Source organism: Pterocles gutturalis, unplaced genomic scaffold (assembly GCF_000699245.1).
Source record: "Pterocles gutturalis isolate BGI_N339 unplaced genomic scaffold, ASM69924v1 scaffold39079, whole genome shotgun sequence".
In the NCBI taxonomy this organism is placed as follows: domain Eukaryota; kingdom Metazoa; phylum Chordata; class Aves; order Pterocliformes; family Pteroclidae; genus Pterocles; species Pterocles gutturalis.
Window position 1 is genome coordinate 6,111 of NW_010137095.1, and position 17,959 is coordinate 24,069.

Genomic DNA, 17,959 nt, shown 5'->3' on the forward strand with positions numbered 1-17,959 from the left:
TTCGAGGTATAATGGAGCTTTCCTGCTTTTTTGGGGGGTGATTTTGGTGCGGGGCAGGGGCTTGTTGAGAAAAGTGCTTTCCTTCTGAAGTGCCCTAGTGTGGAAATGAAAGCAGTGACCAAGCAGAACATCTTCAGAGCTAAAAGGTGAAAGATTTTAGTTTTCTTTTTTAGGGAAAATAAAAGGAAATAAACCACAAAGGACATGGTTTAGGAATGGATACTATCATCGGGAATGGCTAATTGTGGAAGCTGTTAGGGTGGTTGTAGAAAAAGATTATAAGGAGGCTTGCCAAAGAGCTTTGTGGAGTTAATGCAAATACTAGAGGAATGTGCTGGAGCTTCCTCTGAACCTGAAAGTTTTCTAGGGTGAATTAGGAGGGGAAAAAAGGAAATAGGGAATAACTAACTAATGTAACCTTTCTTTCATCAGACGTGTCAAGTGTGCCAGATGATGCTGCCCAACCAGTGCAGTTACTGCGCTCACCAGAGGATCCACGCTCACAAGTCTCCGTACTGCTGCCCAGAGTGCGGAGCCGTGTGCCGCTCTGCCTATTTCCAAACTCACGTCAAGGAGAACTGCCTGCATTATTCCCGCAAAGTTGGATTCAGGTCTGTGCAACTCCAGAGGGTTTGTGCTGAGATGGCGAGAGGGAATGGGAAACCGGGATCTAGATCTTTGGAAATGTGTCTTCCTTACAGCAGAAACAAAAGAGGATGTAGCCTGGTCCTGGCATGGTTTTTTTTGCATGACAAAACACATTTGAAATGGGGAATTGCTAAATGGATTTAAGAGGAGGTTTCTGACAGCAGAAATTGTTTTGAGGCAGCTTTAAGCTGAAAGACGCTTGTGCTGAATTAATTTTGCAGACAGGCATCTCAGGATTGATATTTACAGCAAAAAGATGGCAGATCTTATTCCTCTAAATCTTTTTAAGGTTTTAACTTATATTTATGTCAGTTATAATGGACTGAGGGATGTGTGCCTTCACAAGAAAAGCATAGATTATTTTCTTATATGCCACTACAACTCTCCAAACACTTCTTGTGAACTGAGACAGATGGAGGAAGGCTCCCAAGGCTCTGGATGCGTTGGTGTTTATGTGCCTGCGTTTTCTTTTCTCCAACCAAATTGATTGCTTTAATAAAAGACATTATTTTTCCACCTCCCTGGCATGTTTAGATCACCTCAGCTGGAGCACAGCTCTTAAGACATGGATGATTTGCTTGGGAGATGAGAATAGGTGAACTTTTAAGGTTCTTTAAAGTTCTGTTTTTTCTCCAATTGCCATTAAATACTTTTAACTTAAAAATGAATAGGGCAATTTCTGCTCTTGGAGCTGTATTTTTAAGATGTCTGCAAATTCAGGAAGCCTCCACAGTGTTGTTTGTTCTTAAATCACACTTAGGTTTTCAAGGGCTTTTTCTTTCAACCATGAAGACAAGAGACACATAACAAACTGATTCTGATTTTAATTGTATACAGATAAGGTTTTTTAATGTGGGATCTGATTTGAGGGGGCACAGCCCACAGCAAAGGCTAAATTCCATTGAAAATTAAATGATTGTGATACTCGGGCTGTTGGAAAATGAGTTAAACTGAGAGAAGGAACAAAGCTGGAAAAAAAAAATGTTTTCCCTGAGGTGGAAAAATGGGAATGGAGATGTCAGAAAACTAACCACAGGTTTGACACAGTTCTTTGGACTTCACTGGCACCTGAGAATCCCCATCGCTTGGAGCGGCTTGTGCAGCGTCCCCATCCCCATCGATGCCTCGATCGATAATGTGTCACAGGGTTACACTGGCCGTTGCTGCGGTGGAAGCAGCTCAGGAAGCTCTGCCTTTGAAGAGTGATCCAGTGCAAGTCCTTTCTCCTCTTGTTTTCCAGCTGATGGGCTTGCGGTGTACGGCAGAGCTTGGTCCTGACTCTTCAAGTCTATGACCTGGCATTTTTTAAAAACATTATTCATTCCAGATGTATTAGAGTAATAATATGATGCCTTAATCCTTGTCAGCAACAAGAGCTTCCATCCATCTACAGATGTCGTTAGCTGATATCTGCTCTTTTTTTTCTCTAGAAGCTAAATTTCTTTAATTTCTTTTCTAATTTGCATCTGCTCAAGCTCATCTCTGAGAACTGAGTCCACCAGACAGGTGAATTTCGGGCTGTGCCACCCTTGTTATCCTTCCTGTCTCTGCTGCAGGGTTGATGTCATTGGCGTTGTTGAAAACAGCAGAAACAAATTTTAGTTGCAGAACTGTATCTAGATAATCCATGGCATCTGCCCTGTGGTCACATAGTGACTTCTTTTCTTTCACTTCTGTTACTTGCAGAGCTGAAAAGCCGACAAGTTCTTTTAAATCCTTCCCAGGATCATTTCGACTTTTTCTGCATCTCACTATATCCCTGTTTTTCTTGTTTTGTTTTTGTGATCAGTCCTTGTTCTGTCTCCTTTTCTGCTTATACCCCAGTGCCTTCAATTAAGTTTTGAGGAAGGTGTTTGATTTGGGTTTTAGTTGCGGCTACTGATTACACTGAAAATGAGAAAGGCCTTCTGCAGTTAAAAATTAAAATCAACAATCATGCTCCTTTCCACTTGGCTCCAGGTGTCACCTCTTCTTCACCTTTTTCGAGCACCTTCCAGCTGTCCCCACTGATGTGGGGCCCATTTTCCTGCTCGGTGCCGTCTGGAGAGTTGAGGGGCTGGAAGGTGACTGCAAAAGGAAATGTTCAGAGGGTTAAGACAACATCTTGTAGCTTTATCTTCTCTCACAGGAGGCTTTCCAAGACTTTTACACCACTCCTCCTTACCCTGAGGCTATCCAAGAGTCTTCTCTTGCAAATTATTCCCCCCCGTGCTGCTGGGGAGATGTTAGCAGAATTTGCAATTTGCAGAAATTACATGGCAAGCCTCTGACATCCTCCATCCACTTTGTTCTGCTAATTAGTTTACTTTATCAAACTTCATCCTTCTGGCACTGGGATTCTTGATTACAAAGTGGCTGTTGTTTAAACTTCCATTTACTGTAAATTAGATTAACTGATGATTCTTGGACCCTGAGTTATTTATTTTATCCCTAATTCTATATGAAGTACTTAGTGAAACCGAACGTAATGCAGAACCATCTCTTGTTAGTTCAGGGAGTGTTTGTGGAAGAAGCCTGTCGGATATTCCTGGATGTACCAGCCAAACCTTACGGTCAGGATTAGCATTGGTCCTTCCTTTTACACTTGGGAATTTATTCTTCCATAATAACACAGGTCCTGGTGTTGATACACTGGAAAGTCTGTCTTCCACGTCTCACGTGAATGAGGATCAGGCTCGAAGGCAGAGCTACCTGAGCAGAATATTTTCATGCTTCCCTAAAGATGACACCAGCTGTTGTCACCACTTCCCTCTCTACATTCAAGAAGACAACATTTCTGTGTATATTTTGTGGGGAGAAGGATTGGCTCCTTCGGGCTAGCTTCTGCCTAACGATCTTTTGAAGTGTAACTTCAAAGCGCGGACTTGTTTCCTAAACTCTGTCGGGAGGCTCGTTCGGAGGGAAGGATAATCTAGCGGCTTGTTTGTTTTTGATATGGGCTTGGAACTCTTCCAGTTGCTCGCTAGCTGGGGTCCATCTGCGATGACAGCATCCGTGCCGCGGTGCTGCTGAACACACAAACCCTAACAGCGCTGTGGGCAAACAGCAGCCCTCAAAAAAAGGAAAAAGATATTTATAAGGTGGCTCCACTCCAGTCTAACCAGAGGAAGTTATCCTTTGTGTGTCTCACATTCTGCTCGCACAAGCATTGGCCTCCCGGATTGCCTGGCCGAGCTCCTTCTCTGCTGTAGTGGTCTGTACGTTCAGCGCTGGCTTAAGCGGAGATCCACTGTTAGTTATTTCGATTGAATCTTCTTAGGAGAGGCTATTCTGGTCCCGGATCAGCATAGGTGCTCCTATGGGGATGGTAAAACCCACGGCTGGTGTGACCGAGGCAGACAACGGCAGGTGCCTGCATCCTTATGTGCCCTTGGAGCGCTGGTGTGTGGCTGCACCCGGAGCACAGCAGGTGGGTGGGTGCTCGGGAGGCGTATTAAAGGTAAATATAGCACGGCTGCGGGCTGTTGCTATCCTGGGGGAGTATCAGGCAAGGCCTGTCGCAGGCGTGCATTGGGAGGAGAGGCAGACTGGGAGCGGTGGGGTGACCCTGGCTCTCATCCTTATGTGCCCTTGGAGCGCTGGTGTGTGGCTGCACCCGGAGCACAGCAGGTGGGTGGGTGCTCGGGAGGCGTATTAAAGGTAAATATAGCACGGCTGCGGGCTGTTGCTATCCTGGGGGAGTATCAGGCAAGGCCTGTCGCAGGCGTGCATTGGGAGGAGAGGCAGACTGGGAGCGGTGGGGTGACCCTGGCTCTCCTCTTGGCCTTGGGTCTATGTTTTCAGCTGCCAAGAATAATCCTTTGGCTCCGCGTACAACCTCTGCTTCTTCCTCCTTCTCCTCCCGGAGCATACTCCCAGCTGTCAGACAAGCACTTTCCGGGCAACACCTGTGTCTTAATGATTTTAATGAGCTTAATCAGTTCCTTGGGTGTTTCTGTTGCTGTTTTCAGTATCTTTGCTGTTGCTGTCATTATTTTCTAGTGCTCAGTGGAGTATGAGAAGCAATTGTACAGGGTTGCTGAAGATTTCCTAGCTGAATATTCTTTTTCTGGTTATTTTGTACTGGGAACTAACTGGCATTTATGCTGCTTATTGCTACTTGGAGATCTCATCACATACTTTTACTTTAGTTCATCACTTGTACCTGCGGTGGAATTGGCTTTCACAGATACGGGCTGAACTGAATTTTGCTGAACCACATCTTCCTTTTTTCTTTCTGTGTTGTTTTAATCTCTGAAGGCTTCTTTTACAGATCTTTTTTGCTTGTTGCTGACATCCAGTTGTAAGATGTACTCAGCTTGTGAATTCCTGTATCGTATTCCTCCTTGATCCTTCCACATTGCTATTGAAGAGACTAAACGAGGACACGCCGTGGTGCTTGCCTCCCCCTGCGCTGCTTTGCGTGTGTGTTGGAAGCAATACTGTGGCTGTAACTCAGCTCTTTCTTTGTGCATCCCCCAGGTGCATCCATTGCGGAGTTGTCTTCATGACCCTTGCCATGCTGAAAGTGCACATCCACGAGAAACACTGCGAAGTCTTCCACAAGTGTTCTTTTTGCCCGATGGCCTTCAAGTCGGCCGACAGCACCACGGCTCACATGACCAGCCAGCACCCAGCAGAGCCTCACAAGACTACTCAGTAAGTATTTTTGGGTTTATCTCTTCTTCTCCTTTGCTGGGTAGCTCCAGGATTCCCCCTTGCCCTCACAATTTTTTTTCTATTTTTGGTTTCTGTCCTCACATGAGAAGAGCTGCGCTTTGTCTGCCAGCAGAGGTCTGTTCCTAGCCGCAGTGTGCTCTCCTTGGTACAAACGTGGTCTTTTGGCTAGAAGGAGAGGATTTTGAGCAGGGAAGAGCTGAACATCTTTAAAAGGATCTTAATTGTCGCCTTTTTGTCTGGCAGGACCCACAGTGGCACCTCTTGGTAGATGGCTCTAGGGCAACTGCTGCATCTTGCACTTGAAAGAGGAGAGTTGTGCCTTGCAGCATTGCCCCCAAAAATCACAAGAGAGAAACATCCTGTTCTTTCCATCCTGTAGCTTTGCAAGCTTTGAGCTAGTGCCGAAAATGTGTTTTTTAAGGGTGGGACTGCGGAAAGGTGGGATTGAAAGTAACGTATAGCGAGTATATCTTTATGTGTAGTGAGTATATCTTTGAGCCTGCTCCCATCTGTCTGCACTTACCGACATTCACACGGAGGTAGTTATGCATATGCATAGAAGTAAAGTTATTTTTAGAAAGCTCTGTTATGTGCCTGAGGCGTTTTGTTGTTCTTCCCAGTTGAGTTAATGGTTCAGCTGTCCGTGTGGGTGTGTGTTGACAATACATTGAGAGCACAGCCCTCCTCAGAAGACCACCTGAAGTTGCTGAGATAACTTTTTCCACTTTCTTCTTAAGATAACTAACAAAGAGAGACTGAGTTTGCTTTTTTTTCAATTGTTCCAGGGTGATCTACAAATGCTCTTGCGAGACGGTCTTTAACAAGAAGAAGCTGCTCCAAGAGCACTTCCAGCAGAACACCAACAAGTTGTTAGTGGGAGTGTTTAAATGTCCACAGTGTCAGCTGGTGTATATGCAGAAACAGCAGTTAATGCAGCACGTTAAGGTAGGTAACTCCCACCGCTTACTGATACGAGGTCCTAATTTTTAAGTTCCTAGGTTACATCAACTATGTGAGGAAATTGGTTGAAGAAGTGGAAGGTTCTTGAGCAATATATTAGTGGAAAAATAGACTACAGTGATTTACAGTATTATCTGAAAACGCCAGTGGAGGATTTTGTGTTAATAATGCAGGCAGTGCCTCTCACCTATATGTAATTTAACTTTATGACAGAGGCTTGTTTTCTGTGGGTAATTCATTTCGGTTTTTAACTCTTCTATATTAAACCCAAGGAAGTGATTAAACCGATGCAGGAGCTTTATCTTTGGTTGGGAAACAGCAAGAAGTATTCTCTGCCCATAGTGTTACTCAATTCATATGATGAAAGCTGAATCTTGCTCTTTTGGGTGCTCACCTAGAGAGCTTTGGCCCCTTTCGGCTGCACAGCATTTAACGCCCCGCTTTCCTGGTTGCTCCGCGAGCCTGCGGAACCACACCAGGTGGCAGAAGGGGAGCGACAGAGGCAGAAGTGATTGCTCTGGAGGTACCAGACTCTGGGAGCTGGGATCCCCGCCTTGTGTGCATCCACACTGGCACCACTCGGGCTGCTCCAGAAGATGGTCTGAAATGGATAGTTGGGTGCAACCCCAAAACTTGGTGGAAACGGTGGTCTGGAGAGTGCTTTGAACCTGCCCTTCCTCAGTAACGGCGCATACCACAATACGCACTGCAGTAATCTCACTGTCATTCATCTCTCTTTTATCCATCTGAAAAGCTGGTTATTGTCCATTTTTTGTGCTGGTTTCTAGTGGGGTGCGTGTGAGGACTCGCAGATCTGATTATGCCATGAATGTGTGAGCGCCGCATTTTCCTGTTGTCTTAGTCAGTATGTTTCTGTGTACAGTGTCTAACAACACTGCCGTGGAAATCCTCTCGGAAGCTTTCTTGATGGCATTCTGAAGAAGGAGCTTGCAAAGTCTTATTTCTCTTTGATTGGAAAAAAAAGTGACAATTATTTTAATCAGTGACTTTATTTTATTTATACTTACACTTAAAAAGCAAGAAGATTTGATAGCTCACTCCTAAAAGCAAAAACCATTCAAAACTACTTATTTGCTTTCTCCCCCCTTGCCTTTAACTTGCAAATCTGGAAATGCTTTGCATGCAGTAATGAATTAAAAATTGAAGCCCTCCTGTGAAGTTGATGATTGCTAATCTTCCTGTATTATAGCTAGGAAAATAGAGTTGAGATTAAGGCTGGGACCTTCAAAGAGACATTCAACCCCAATGCTAAAATAGGGGCTGGAGTTGAGGTATGCAACTTGTTGGGGCTCATTTGCAAATCCCACCCCCAGGGACATGCCTGCAGCAGTTCGTGCACTAGCACCCTGACATCTCCACTACAAAACTTTTGGTTTTTAACCCGGAGGCTGTATCTGGCTATCAGCAGGTCTTTGAGATGGTAATTGAAGAATGCTTTCTGGCTGTGGCAGGGTAGAAATTGCACTAACCCATCTCCTCTCCTATCAGATCCTGCTCCTTTGTGCAATATAGAGTTTGTAGGAGGTGCTGGCTAATGTGTGCCTACATGCAAACTCAAGAAACTGTGTGCCTTCTCATATTTCCTCGCTGCCCGTTGTTGAAGCGTAAGAGTAGGAGTTAGAAGGTCTGGTTCCTGTTAGTGATTCTGCAGAGAAGTCAGTTCATTTTTCTGTGCTCCTTTATTTTTTTTTTTTCCGCCCAGTGGTGTAATAACAGGAGAAATGGAGTGATGGGTTCTAATGTGCTCTTTGCTCAGAAACCATTCTTGAGGTTTCCAGATGGGGAGAAAGGTGAAGTGTTCATTACCCTAAATAGCTGGCAATGCTGCGGAGCAGCTGGCGTTGCCCTGCCGTTGCATGAAAGACCTTCTGCGGACATCAGCTGGATCAGGTGCCACGCACACAGGCTTCTCAGATGAGACCTTGTGTTTGGAAGTATGTTTGGTCTCTAACCCACAGAAAGGCTTCCAGAGGCCTGGGGCCTTTGTGTGTTGAAACTTTACCCGTTATTAATTACTGTGCACAATTAAACCTCTAAATTATCCTTTTGTGTGGATGAATGTTTGTTGTTCCTAGGGGAGTTTCTTGAGGTTTCTTTGGTATGTTGCTATTTTATTTGCTTTTGCTTTCCCACAGCTCTTCATTTCTGGATTATTTTCCTTATGTTCAATTTTCTTTGTTAAAATAACTTTTTGGGGGACTTTGGATTTTGGCCTGTTGAACAAGCAAAGAGCCTGGAGACATATTCCTTATAAGGCTGGTTTGTGGCTTTATGCTTGCTTTTATTTGTCAGGAGCAAAGTTTTGAACCCTGAAAATGTAAATAGCAATAGACGGTGTGGAATTGAAGAAAGCAGGGTTGGAGAAACTGAGAGGTTGGCTCTTCCCGTCCCTTGAGCAAAGATGAAGCAGCTTTGGAGCCCCCAAGATAACAGCAAACATTTCATTCAGAGCTTACCAAAGCTCTGTGTTTTTAGAGCTTAGGCTCTTAAAATAATGACAATTAACATTTCCCTTCCATTACATCTTCCCTGTTTAACCAAGAGTCTCAAGAGCTCATCCAAAATGTTAAACTGGCAGCACCAGGGAGCTGCTGTTGTCATGCAGGAAACATAAACAGAAGCTTCATGTTTCTTGGGAAAAATCTCTTGCTAGGGAAAACACTGCAGGCAGCTTCAAGGGGAAATGGGAAGATATGTGGGAACAAGACATCAACATACTGGTTTTGGGAGGAGACTTAAATTATTTAGTAAAATAATAAATGTTATTTATTTATAAATATAAAGCTGTATAATACAGAACCATAGAATCCCAGAATGGTTTGGGTTGGAAGGGACGGTCAAGACCATCCAGTCCCACCCCCTGCCATGGGCAGGGACACCTCCCACCAGCCCAGGTTGCTCAAAGCCTCATCCAGCCTGGCCTTGAACCCCTCCAGGGATGGGGCATCCACAGCTTCTCTGGGCAACCTGGGCCACTGCCTCATCCCCCACACAGGGAAACATTTCTTCCTAATATCCAGTCTAAATCTCCCCTCTTTCAGCTTGTACCCATTACCCCTCATCCTGTCACTCCACTCTCTGATCAAGAGCCTCCCCATCTCTCCCGTAGCCCCCTTTCAGCACTGGAAGGCTGCTATAAGGTCTCCCTTATGAATTACATGCAAATGTTTTGTGTGATTCCATTATTATTGTTATCCAGGGTGTTCATGGAGTCCCCCAAAATCCTGAGGAGCTCGCAAACTTTCGACAGAAGTCTGAGAAGGCATCAAGGAACCAGGTTCATACCCCACCAAAGGAGCTGTCGGTAGCCAACGGGACTTCCCACTCCCCTCTGCCAAGGAAGGATATGAGGGTGGAAGGACACAATCCTGAGTCCAAGTCCAAACTGAGAAGAACTGGTTGGACTTGCAAGGAATGTTCACAGTGGATCCCTGATCGGGAAGCCTATGTGTCCCACATGAAGAGAAGTCATGGAAGGGTAAGGACTCAGATAAAACGCTTCAACTAGGTAATAAGGTATTTTTAGCAAAAGAGTCTGATAATTATTTAATATTGGGGGCAAAAAGAAACCGAGAATCTGTTTGCCAGCTCATTGAGGATTAAGCTCAGGGCCAGAACAAAAAAAATGAGGTAGCCTGTTGTAAGCACACTTTCTGTCCTTGATCTCTACCACCTGCGTACCTCATCCTCTTTGCTGTTCCTTCTCCCACTGCATCTAATGGCAGGCTTCCTCTTTGGCTCATCTGGGTAAGTGGATGGAAAGTCATGTCTTCTCCAGTTGCTGGTTCAACAGTCTGATCTAAACTATCTACACTCAAAGCTATAGAAGGACATACAGTTTCTCTCCATGATGTATTGTTTGGTAGATATCACTACATCTAACTGGGGAAGAGTTACAGACTCAAGCAGTGTGCAGAGCTATCATTGCAACAACTGTAAATCTCAATTTTGTTCGTTTCATCCAGCTCAAGCCTTGTGTTGCCTTGACCTATTTCTGTCAAGCTAATCCTTGCTCACTGGCAGAACACAGGTCAAGATGTTTTGTGCAGCCAGATTTCTAAGCACTTTGGCATCAGGACTTCCTGTTTGATATACTGAGTCACCCTTCTCAAATCCCATGACCAGAGGCTATGGAAATCTGGATCGTTGTCTTTGATTCCCTCTAGCTTGACTTGGGGAGTCCTGGGTTGTCCCACTTGATAAGTATCAAGAGAAGAAGCTGGGGGCAGGGTGAGAATGATGGATTTTCGTATTTGACTTCTATAGAAGTAGGAAATTTGCCAAATATTTCTGTTCAATACATATATGTATTCATTAAGTCTAAGAAGATTTTAAATGGAATGCATGTAGTTTATGCAAAGGACTGTAGGAAAAGGAAGAGGCCAGTTACAGGGCAGGGCTGCATAAGGGGATGTAGATATCATAAATGGGTAACACATGGGACTGTGTGATGCTCTTTAACATCTTGCCCCTTTATTGTGCTGAATTATGAGCAGAGAGAAGGGTAAGTGGACTTGTACTTCACAGTGGGGTCCTGCCTTCTTCTGGGGCAGAAGGGACCTTCCCCTGAATTAATTCTGTAAAGGGTCCTTCTCCTTCCACAGAAGCAGCATCTGTTAAACAATTCAAACAATTTTAAACAATTCCTGTTTAAAAAAAATAATAAGTACATGCTTTAGCTAGTCCTGGTTTTTATAAGACCAGTGCTAGTATTAGCCAGCTGTTGGGCTGAGCATAAGTGGGACCCTAAAATCTCAGTGATCTTTATCATCAGTGGAAGAGGGGGTTTTTTTGCACCTGAGAGGTAAGGTCCAGATGACAAGCATGGGGATGTTAGAATCCAGCAGTGCCTTCCATTTCCCTGTTTTTAAAAGCTATTTCTGTTCTTCTGCTAGTCTATGAAGAGATATCCCTGTCGACAGTGTGAACGCTCATTTAATGCCTCCAACAGTCTACGTAGACACATCCGCAATAATCACGACACAGCAAAGAAAGTTTATACTTGCTGGTACGTACTGAAAGCCACTTTTCAAATTTGTTTTCAATTACAATGACACTTCAAGTCTGGAAGTGCTTTGTAACAGATTGTGTCTGCTCCTGTCTACTCCAGGCTGTAAGTTACTGAGGGAGAGTGAGAAGAAGAATATGTCAAACATGAGAGACTTGGTGGCTAAAATAAGTCCTTGCTTTTGACTGCACAGTGCCCTTTGGAAACTTAGAGTAAGGTTTGATTTGAGATCTGCAGGTGCAAGATGAGAATTATCTTGCGCATCCTTGTGGAACAGCCAATAAAATATTGGGCCAATCTTTCACTGCTTTGTTGTTGGTGTAGTCATGCATTGCTCTTACGCCTTCCCCATGAAAAAATGGTACAAAAGGTGTGTAAAATCCTAAAGAACCAGGGCACTAGATCTTGCCACCACTTTACGCAGCCAGAACTGACTGCACAAGCTGCAGGGCAATGGAGAACTAAGCCTGCTGGATTTGCTTGGGAGGACGCACCTCAAAGTTGGAAAATGGATTTGGAGACTTCAGATGAGCTATGTAAATCAGCAATGAATGAAAATAATTTCTGGTGAATGTATTTTAACTGTGAATACAGTCTCAGTTCAGGACAAAGCCCAGTGCTTGCAAAGCTGCTGCATTCTCATCTACTGTTACAGAATAAGTTGTACATGAAGCGACCATGCAGACTTGCTTCCCGGTCTCATTCCAAGACATCCTTCTGAAACAGAATTAAAGCACATTTGTTTTGGAAGGAAAGTTTGCAGTGATGTAGGTTGAGGAATTCTTTTTATTTAACTAAAATTTTGGTTTATTGCAAGTGTTTCCAAAGAGTGTGCTCTCACTTCACTGCACTTAAGTTATTAAAAGCCTGTACTCTTGAAGAGTAAATCCCTCATGTACTTTATTTCTTTGGACGGCCTAGTGAGCCACAATAGCTTTTAGTAAATGGATAAAGTGTTGGCATCACCACTGGGGCCTGATAGCAATACATTCCTGACACATTTTTCAGTCAGGACTTCTGAAATTTCCATTTCTTGTAACTGTGCTCTGACTTGGAACCTCTGGAGAAGATGAAATGTTGGCTCCCAGTATGTTTCATTCTGCTTTAAGTTTGTAGGCGATTGTCTTAGGAGTTATATGCACCTGATGTGTATAAATCTATTCTCTCTTGATCGATTGTTTTCAAAGTGGAGTGTATCAGAATCAAAATGAACAGAAGGCCTAGCTGGGAAGAAGGATTTCTACAGACATACCAAACACCCTGGGACATGCCAGCCTACTGTATGCACGAGCTGGTACAGGCCCTGGAGTCTGGTTTTTCTATTACTTTCCGAATGACACACCGTTGTGGATCCTTAGCGTCACCCAAGGGTCCACAGTCATGCCATGTTTACAGCAGAGAAGACACTGCTAGAAATTCAAATGAAGGAGGTTGTGTCTAATTCTCAAGCTTCTGGTTGCTCCTTCTCAAAATCTGTTGATGAAGTCTTAATTGGACAGTGGTTGTGCTCTCTTCAATCACTGTAGTGGGAGACTTACTGTAATCACAGCACTCTTCAAGTGAAACCTCTTCCTTGAAATCCTTGTCCCAGCATCTCCAACAGCTGCTCTTTGTTTGAATCTGAGGTCTTCTGTTCAGTCTCCCCTTTGATCCCTCTTAGTTTGTCCAGAGCACTGTTCTAAAAATCTCCTCCGTGACTGTTGCTTTCAAATCCTCCCATCTCTTTGAATTCCCCCTCAGCTCCTTTCTGCACTTCCTAAGCCATCACATCTCTGCTGCTCCTTTTCTTTTCCTGTGGTTGCTGGTGTCCATTTTCCTTCTTCCCACCAGGCAGTTTGTATCAGTCTCACCTCTTACTCCCTTCAGGGGATTTGATGTCTCAACTTCATGTCACCCTCTTCTCGTGGATTTCCATGTGAAACATGAGTAAAATGTGTCCTTGATCTGACAAATGAGTATTTTTGTGACTCCAGCACGCTGTCTCGTAGGTGCTCTCCCTCTGGCTTCTAACATTTCAATTTGTAGGGAGAAACCAGTGATGGAGGACTTGCTTGAACACACTCCAGCCAAGCTTGTCACTGGAGTAATTCAGGTTAGGAAAACATCTTTCCCTGCTCACATGAAAAGAATTCTAAATTAGGGTGAATTGCAAAATATTCTGGTGTTTTGTGTATTTTCTTTCATAATTAATTTGGTTATTGTTATGAGAATTTGCTCTTATTTTCCAAGTCTTAAGTGCAAACTGTCTGAAACACTTGATTTTCAACATGTTTATTTTTGATAAATACCACTTAATAACCTCTCATCTTTCCTCCACAAGGGAGAAAAATTCCATCATTCTTAAATATTGATTTATCATCTAAGCAGTTCCTGTTTAAAAAAACCCAGAAGCATTCAATGAACACGTCTGCATTTTCACATCATTACTGACTGTGGTTTAATTTCCGTCTAGTTACTGGAAGATCAGTAGGAATCATCTTCTCTCCTTTTAAAAGATGTCTTTGTTGCCCAGAGACACTTCATCTCCTCTCTTGTTGTTTTTCATCCCTTGCTGCCTACATTTCAACTGCAATTTGTGCATTTCAGAGACGTCTGGTGTTACTTTCCTCTTTGCTGGGGTGGATGAGTAGCTGATGGACCTTCCCCATGCCACACCGGGAGGCAGCAGAAAGAGTACAAAGTCAATTTTGGGTTTCCCAATTGCTAACGGAGACCTCTCTGCACTTCACCGTGCTGCAAGGGGGTGGTTTATGTGTCTGCAAGACCTGGCGCTTATTTTCAGTAGACCTCGGTCATCTGGGAGCAAATGTTAACGTATGCCACATCCCCATCACATCTCCTTTTGAAATGTCAACCATGTTCTCTGGCAGCCCTAGAATCTACCAAGATTCAAGAGAAATCAAGAAAAACTCCCAAGTTTTAACATGAGTAGTTATAAATTATGCATTCATGAGTGCTTCTGCCTAGGTTATTGTTATTAAAATGAGAGGTTCAGCGGTTTTGTGGCAATTTTAAGTGCGTTATGCATTATGATACACATGGTCTTGTGGATGGGATGCTGCGCTGGTGCTTGGGAACACTGCGTCTAGAATCTGGTTCTGCTATAGGCCTCCTTGGTGTTACACAAGTCATGAGGTCCCTCTGAGCGCAGCTCTCATCTGAGAGTCGTTTTTCTCCCGTGTATTTTCCATTTTGATTCTTTATCTTGTGCTTGTGTGGCATGTATCACAGCAGGCCTGATCTGCACTGGTCCCTGTATTTTTTTAGGACTGTACTGTAAATAAGACGCACCCTACTTTCATTCTCATTCGTGCTTACTGTGGTAAATTCTGAACTGTTCTAGATTTCTGTTGGGGGTAATGTTTTATTATTAAAATGATGATGTGCTACATATTTTGATAATCTAACAGTGCATTACACACCAGCATCTGTCTCCAATGACACCCATTGGTTTGGCACATAACAAAGAGCTGTTTGGATGGAAAGGAACAGCTGGGCATTTCCTCTAATAAGTTTTCTTCGTTTTTTGTATTTCCAAGGTACTGCACAGATGAAAATCAGACATTTCCTCAACCGTTCATGTTGGAGAATCACATCAGCCTCATGCATGGCATCAAAAACCCAGACTTATCCCAGATGGCCAAAGCAAAAGCTCCAGAGAGAGACACAGCAGAAGTAACTGATATATTTTCATTGACAAATAAACATACCTGGCGAATAGCTGTTCACTTGGGGTGTTATGTCACGCTGCAGCCTTGCGGCAGTCAAGCCCTGTCATCCATACGGCAGATTTCCTTCATCTCCTCTCAACTCCATCCAGGTTGCTTCTCTCTGGCAGTGTCAGGATCAGAAGTGAAAGCGCAGCTGAGCTGCAGCAGCACCAGGGCAACGTATCTTGTATTTTTCAAGATACTCTTGAACCTGTGGCCCTGTGTTTTACTGGCCTTTTTTTCACTCTGCTTTGTAACCAGGTCTAACTTAGGATTGTTATTATCCTTGTTTTTCCCCTGACACTCTGTTCATGAGCCTGGTACATTCTTCCTCTTTCTCCCTTGTTTTTTCTGCTAGTTACAAAAGATTTCTTTTCTGTTTCAAAACACTTATTAGATCTATTACTCACAAGAACTGCATTTCTCCTGTAGACTGTGTAATTTTTTTCAGCAAATGTAACTGTTCGATTAATTTTATTTTAGGTTGGAGTGGAGGGTTGGCTGATTGGGCTTCTCTGCTCCATCTACTTTAAAAATAGACGTACATTTTCCATATCACTGCAATTTATCAGTCATCTGTACCCTGGCATTGGGAGATCACAGCCAAGACTGACTCCCCTCTGTATTTATGCCGTATGGAAACCTGGGGTAATGCAGGAATTCACGTCCATGAGCTGGTGCCTGCTTCCTCCGGCAGAGCTGACGTACCAGGGCACCCGGCTAAATGGGGCAGATGGTGGCTTCACGTGGCTCCAGCTGGGTCTGCAAATACAAACCTATAGGCTATGTCCTAAACAAAGACTGCTCAATGCTGCTGGATAAGGAGTTAACAAAATCCCATGAAGGGACATATGCAAAGTGAGACAGCCTCATGGGAGGAGACACACGCTGCAGGATTATAAGACAGAGGGGATGAGTTAATGAGAGGTGGCATAAAGAAAAAACCTGAGTGGAGGGGGAAAATGCTCAGAGTTAAATCTGAGAAGCATTGTCTGAGCTAATGACCAACCCCATGTCCCTCTGCTGTCCCTGCTGTGTGGGCTCCTCCTTCCCACACTGAGTTCACGCTCTGTTTCTCCATCACATTTCTGCCCAGCCAACCCCTTCCAGGTCTCCCATCTCCTGTCACAGGACAGCAGTTGAGATGCTGCATGTTGGGGTGAGGTGTTTGGGTACTGGTAGGAAAGGCAAAGCAACAAGAGTCCCTAGGCATGGCTTTGTTTAGTTCGTATCAAAATACCAATGTGTGTTCACCGTCAGGTGTCTTCAGATACGCGTGTGGAATTTAGCACTTACTTATTCTTTTGTGGGCTTGAACAAGAAAGTAACATTTCAATCTTATTTTTTTAAGGCAAAATCTCCAAAGAGGATGGCAACGGATGAGCTGGGTCAGGCAGAGACTGCTGCAGGTTCACACGCTCCACCGGCCAAAAAACTGAAAGCGCATTGGAAATGCGCTAAATGCGGCTTTGCGACAGACGTCAGTACTGAGTTTCAGGAACACATACCTCTGCACAAGACAGACAGCTCCACCTACCAGTGCTTGTTCTGCGGCTTGTGCTACACCTCTCACATCTCTCTGAACAGACACCTCTTCATTGTTCATAAAGTGAAAGACGAGGAGGAGGAGGAAGAGGAGGAAGAAGAGGAGGAAGAGGAGGATGAAAGGCAGAAGTTACAAATGGAGATGAGCGAGAACGGACATGAGGGGTATAATGGCGAGATGAACACTACAGCGGAAGAAGAAAACCTGAAATGCAAAGAGTGCAAAAGTGACTCAGCTCTTTGTGAACACACTCAGGCGTGTGGCGTGGAGGGTCCTAATAGCACCTCGCAGAACAATCATTCAAAGCCTCTTAAGACTTAGAAACAAAAAAACCCCTTTTGGTTGGTTGGGGTTTTTTTGTTGGGGGGTTTTACTCAAAATATGGGGTGGGGATGGGGTGAATCTTTGAAATATCCTGGTGATTTCTTGGGATGGACATTGCTTTCTGTTAACTTCTATTTGTAAGGGAAATTTAAAAAAAGAAACAAACCCTGCCATTGCATCCTAAGCACTAACTCTCTGCCAGACCAGAGAGGTGAAAAGGGAAAGCAGGGCAAGAATCCTCGCTGGAGCTTCTCCAACTCCTGAGGATCAAGGAGCACTTTCTGCAGCTGCAGTTTCCTTAAGATGAGCTCTCTTCCTTCGAGTGTGCACTGCCTCAGCCTCTGCCCGGAGCCCCAGCCTTGCCTTCCCTATCTCGCTTTCTTTCTCCTTCTATTTATGGCTTATTTTTTCTCTTCCTTTGTTTTACTCATTTTAACTCATAATGCCGTCTCAGCAAAACCCGCTTGTCAGGACTGTGCTGGCCGAACCAGGATCTTCTGCGTTACACAGGGCCACATTCAAGCTGTAAGTTGTGCTGATCTTTCTTTAATTGCCCAAATAACAACCTGATTTTCCAAAAGGCAATTTCATGAGATATCTTGGACCCGAGCCATCCTGAAAGAATTTTATAGCCCCCGTCCTCTCGGGTGAGCACAGCTCAAAGCCACGTGTCGTGTTAAGGAGGGCCTGGTCGCCCTTGGGGATGTGTTGGCCAGGTGTCAGTGACGTTGTGCTGCTGGAAGCTGTCCTGGGGGTGGGTACAGCCGGGCCTGGTGCTCGGTGGCTTGTCCTGGTGTGGAGCCAGGTGGCAGGTGTGGAGCGCTGGGGACAGTCATCCCCAGAAGGGGAGAACATTCCCCACCCCTGCCCCTGCTGTCAGCTGGAGCAAAACTGTCCTGGCACTCCTGACAGCGTCGGCTTGCTGCCAGGGCTCCCTGGCCGGGTCATTTTGAGCTGCTGCAGCAGAGGAGGGGAGCGCAGCCCGCAGAGGTGTTGGCAGAAGCGGGAACTGCCGTCCTGCAGTGCTGCGAGGGCTGGCATCCGTCAGTACTGCCATCCTGCAGTGCTGCGAGGGCTGGCACG

General features: G+C 44.6%; 1 protein-coding gene across 1 annotated transcript; it reads left to right on the plus strand.

Moving 5' to 3' along the window:
• Positions 1-432: 432 nt before the first annotated feature.
• Positions 433-16,873, plus strand: LOC104468413 (zinc finger protein 592-like; the record flags this gene model as incomplete). Its single annotated transcript, XM_010082527.1, has 7 exons — positions 433-611; positions 5,110-5,286; positions 6,093-6,252; positions 9,488-9,766; positions 11,184-11,296; positions 14,836-14,971; positions 16,358-16,873. Coding segments are annotated over 7 exons (1,560 nt in total), but the record flags the coding sequence as incomplete, so codon positions are not given.
• Between the last annotated feature and the right edge of the window lie 1,086 nt (positions 16,874-17,959).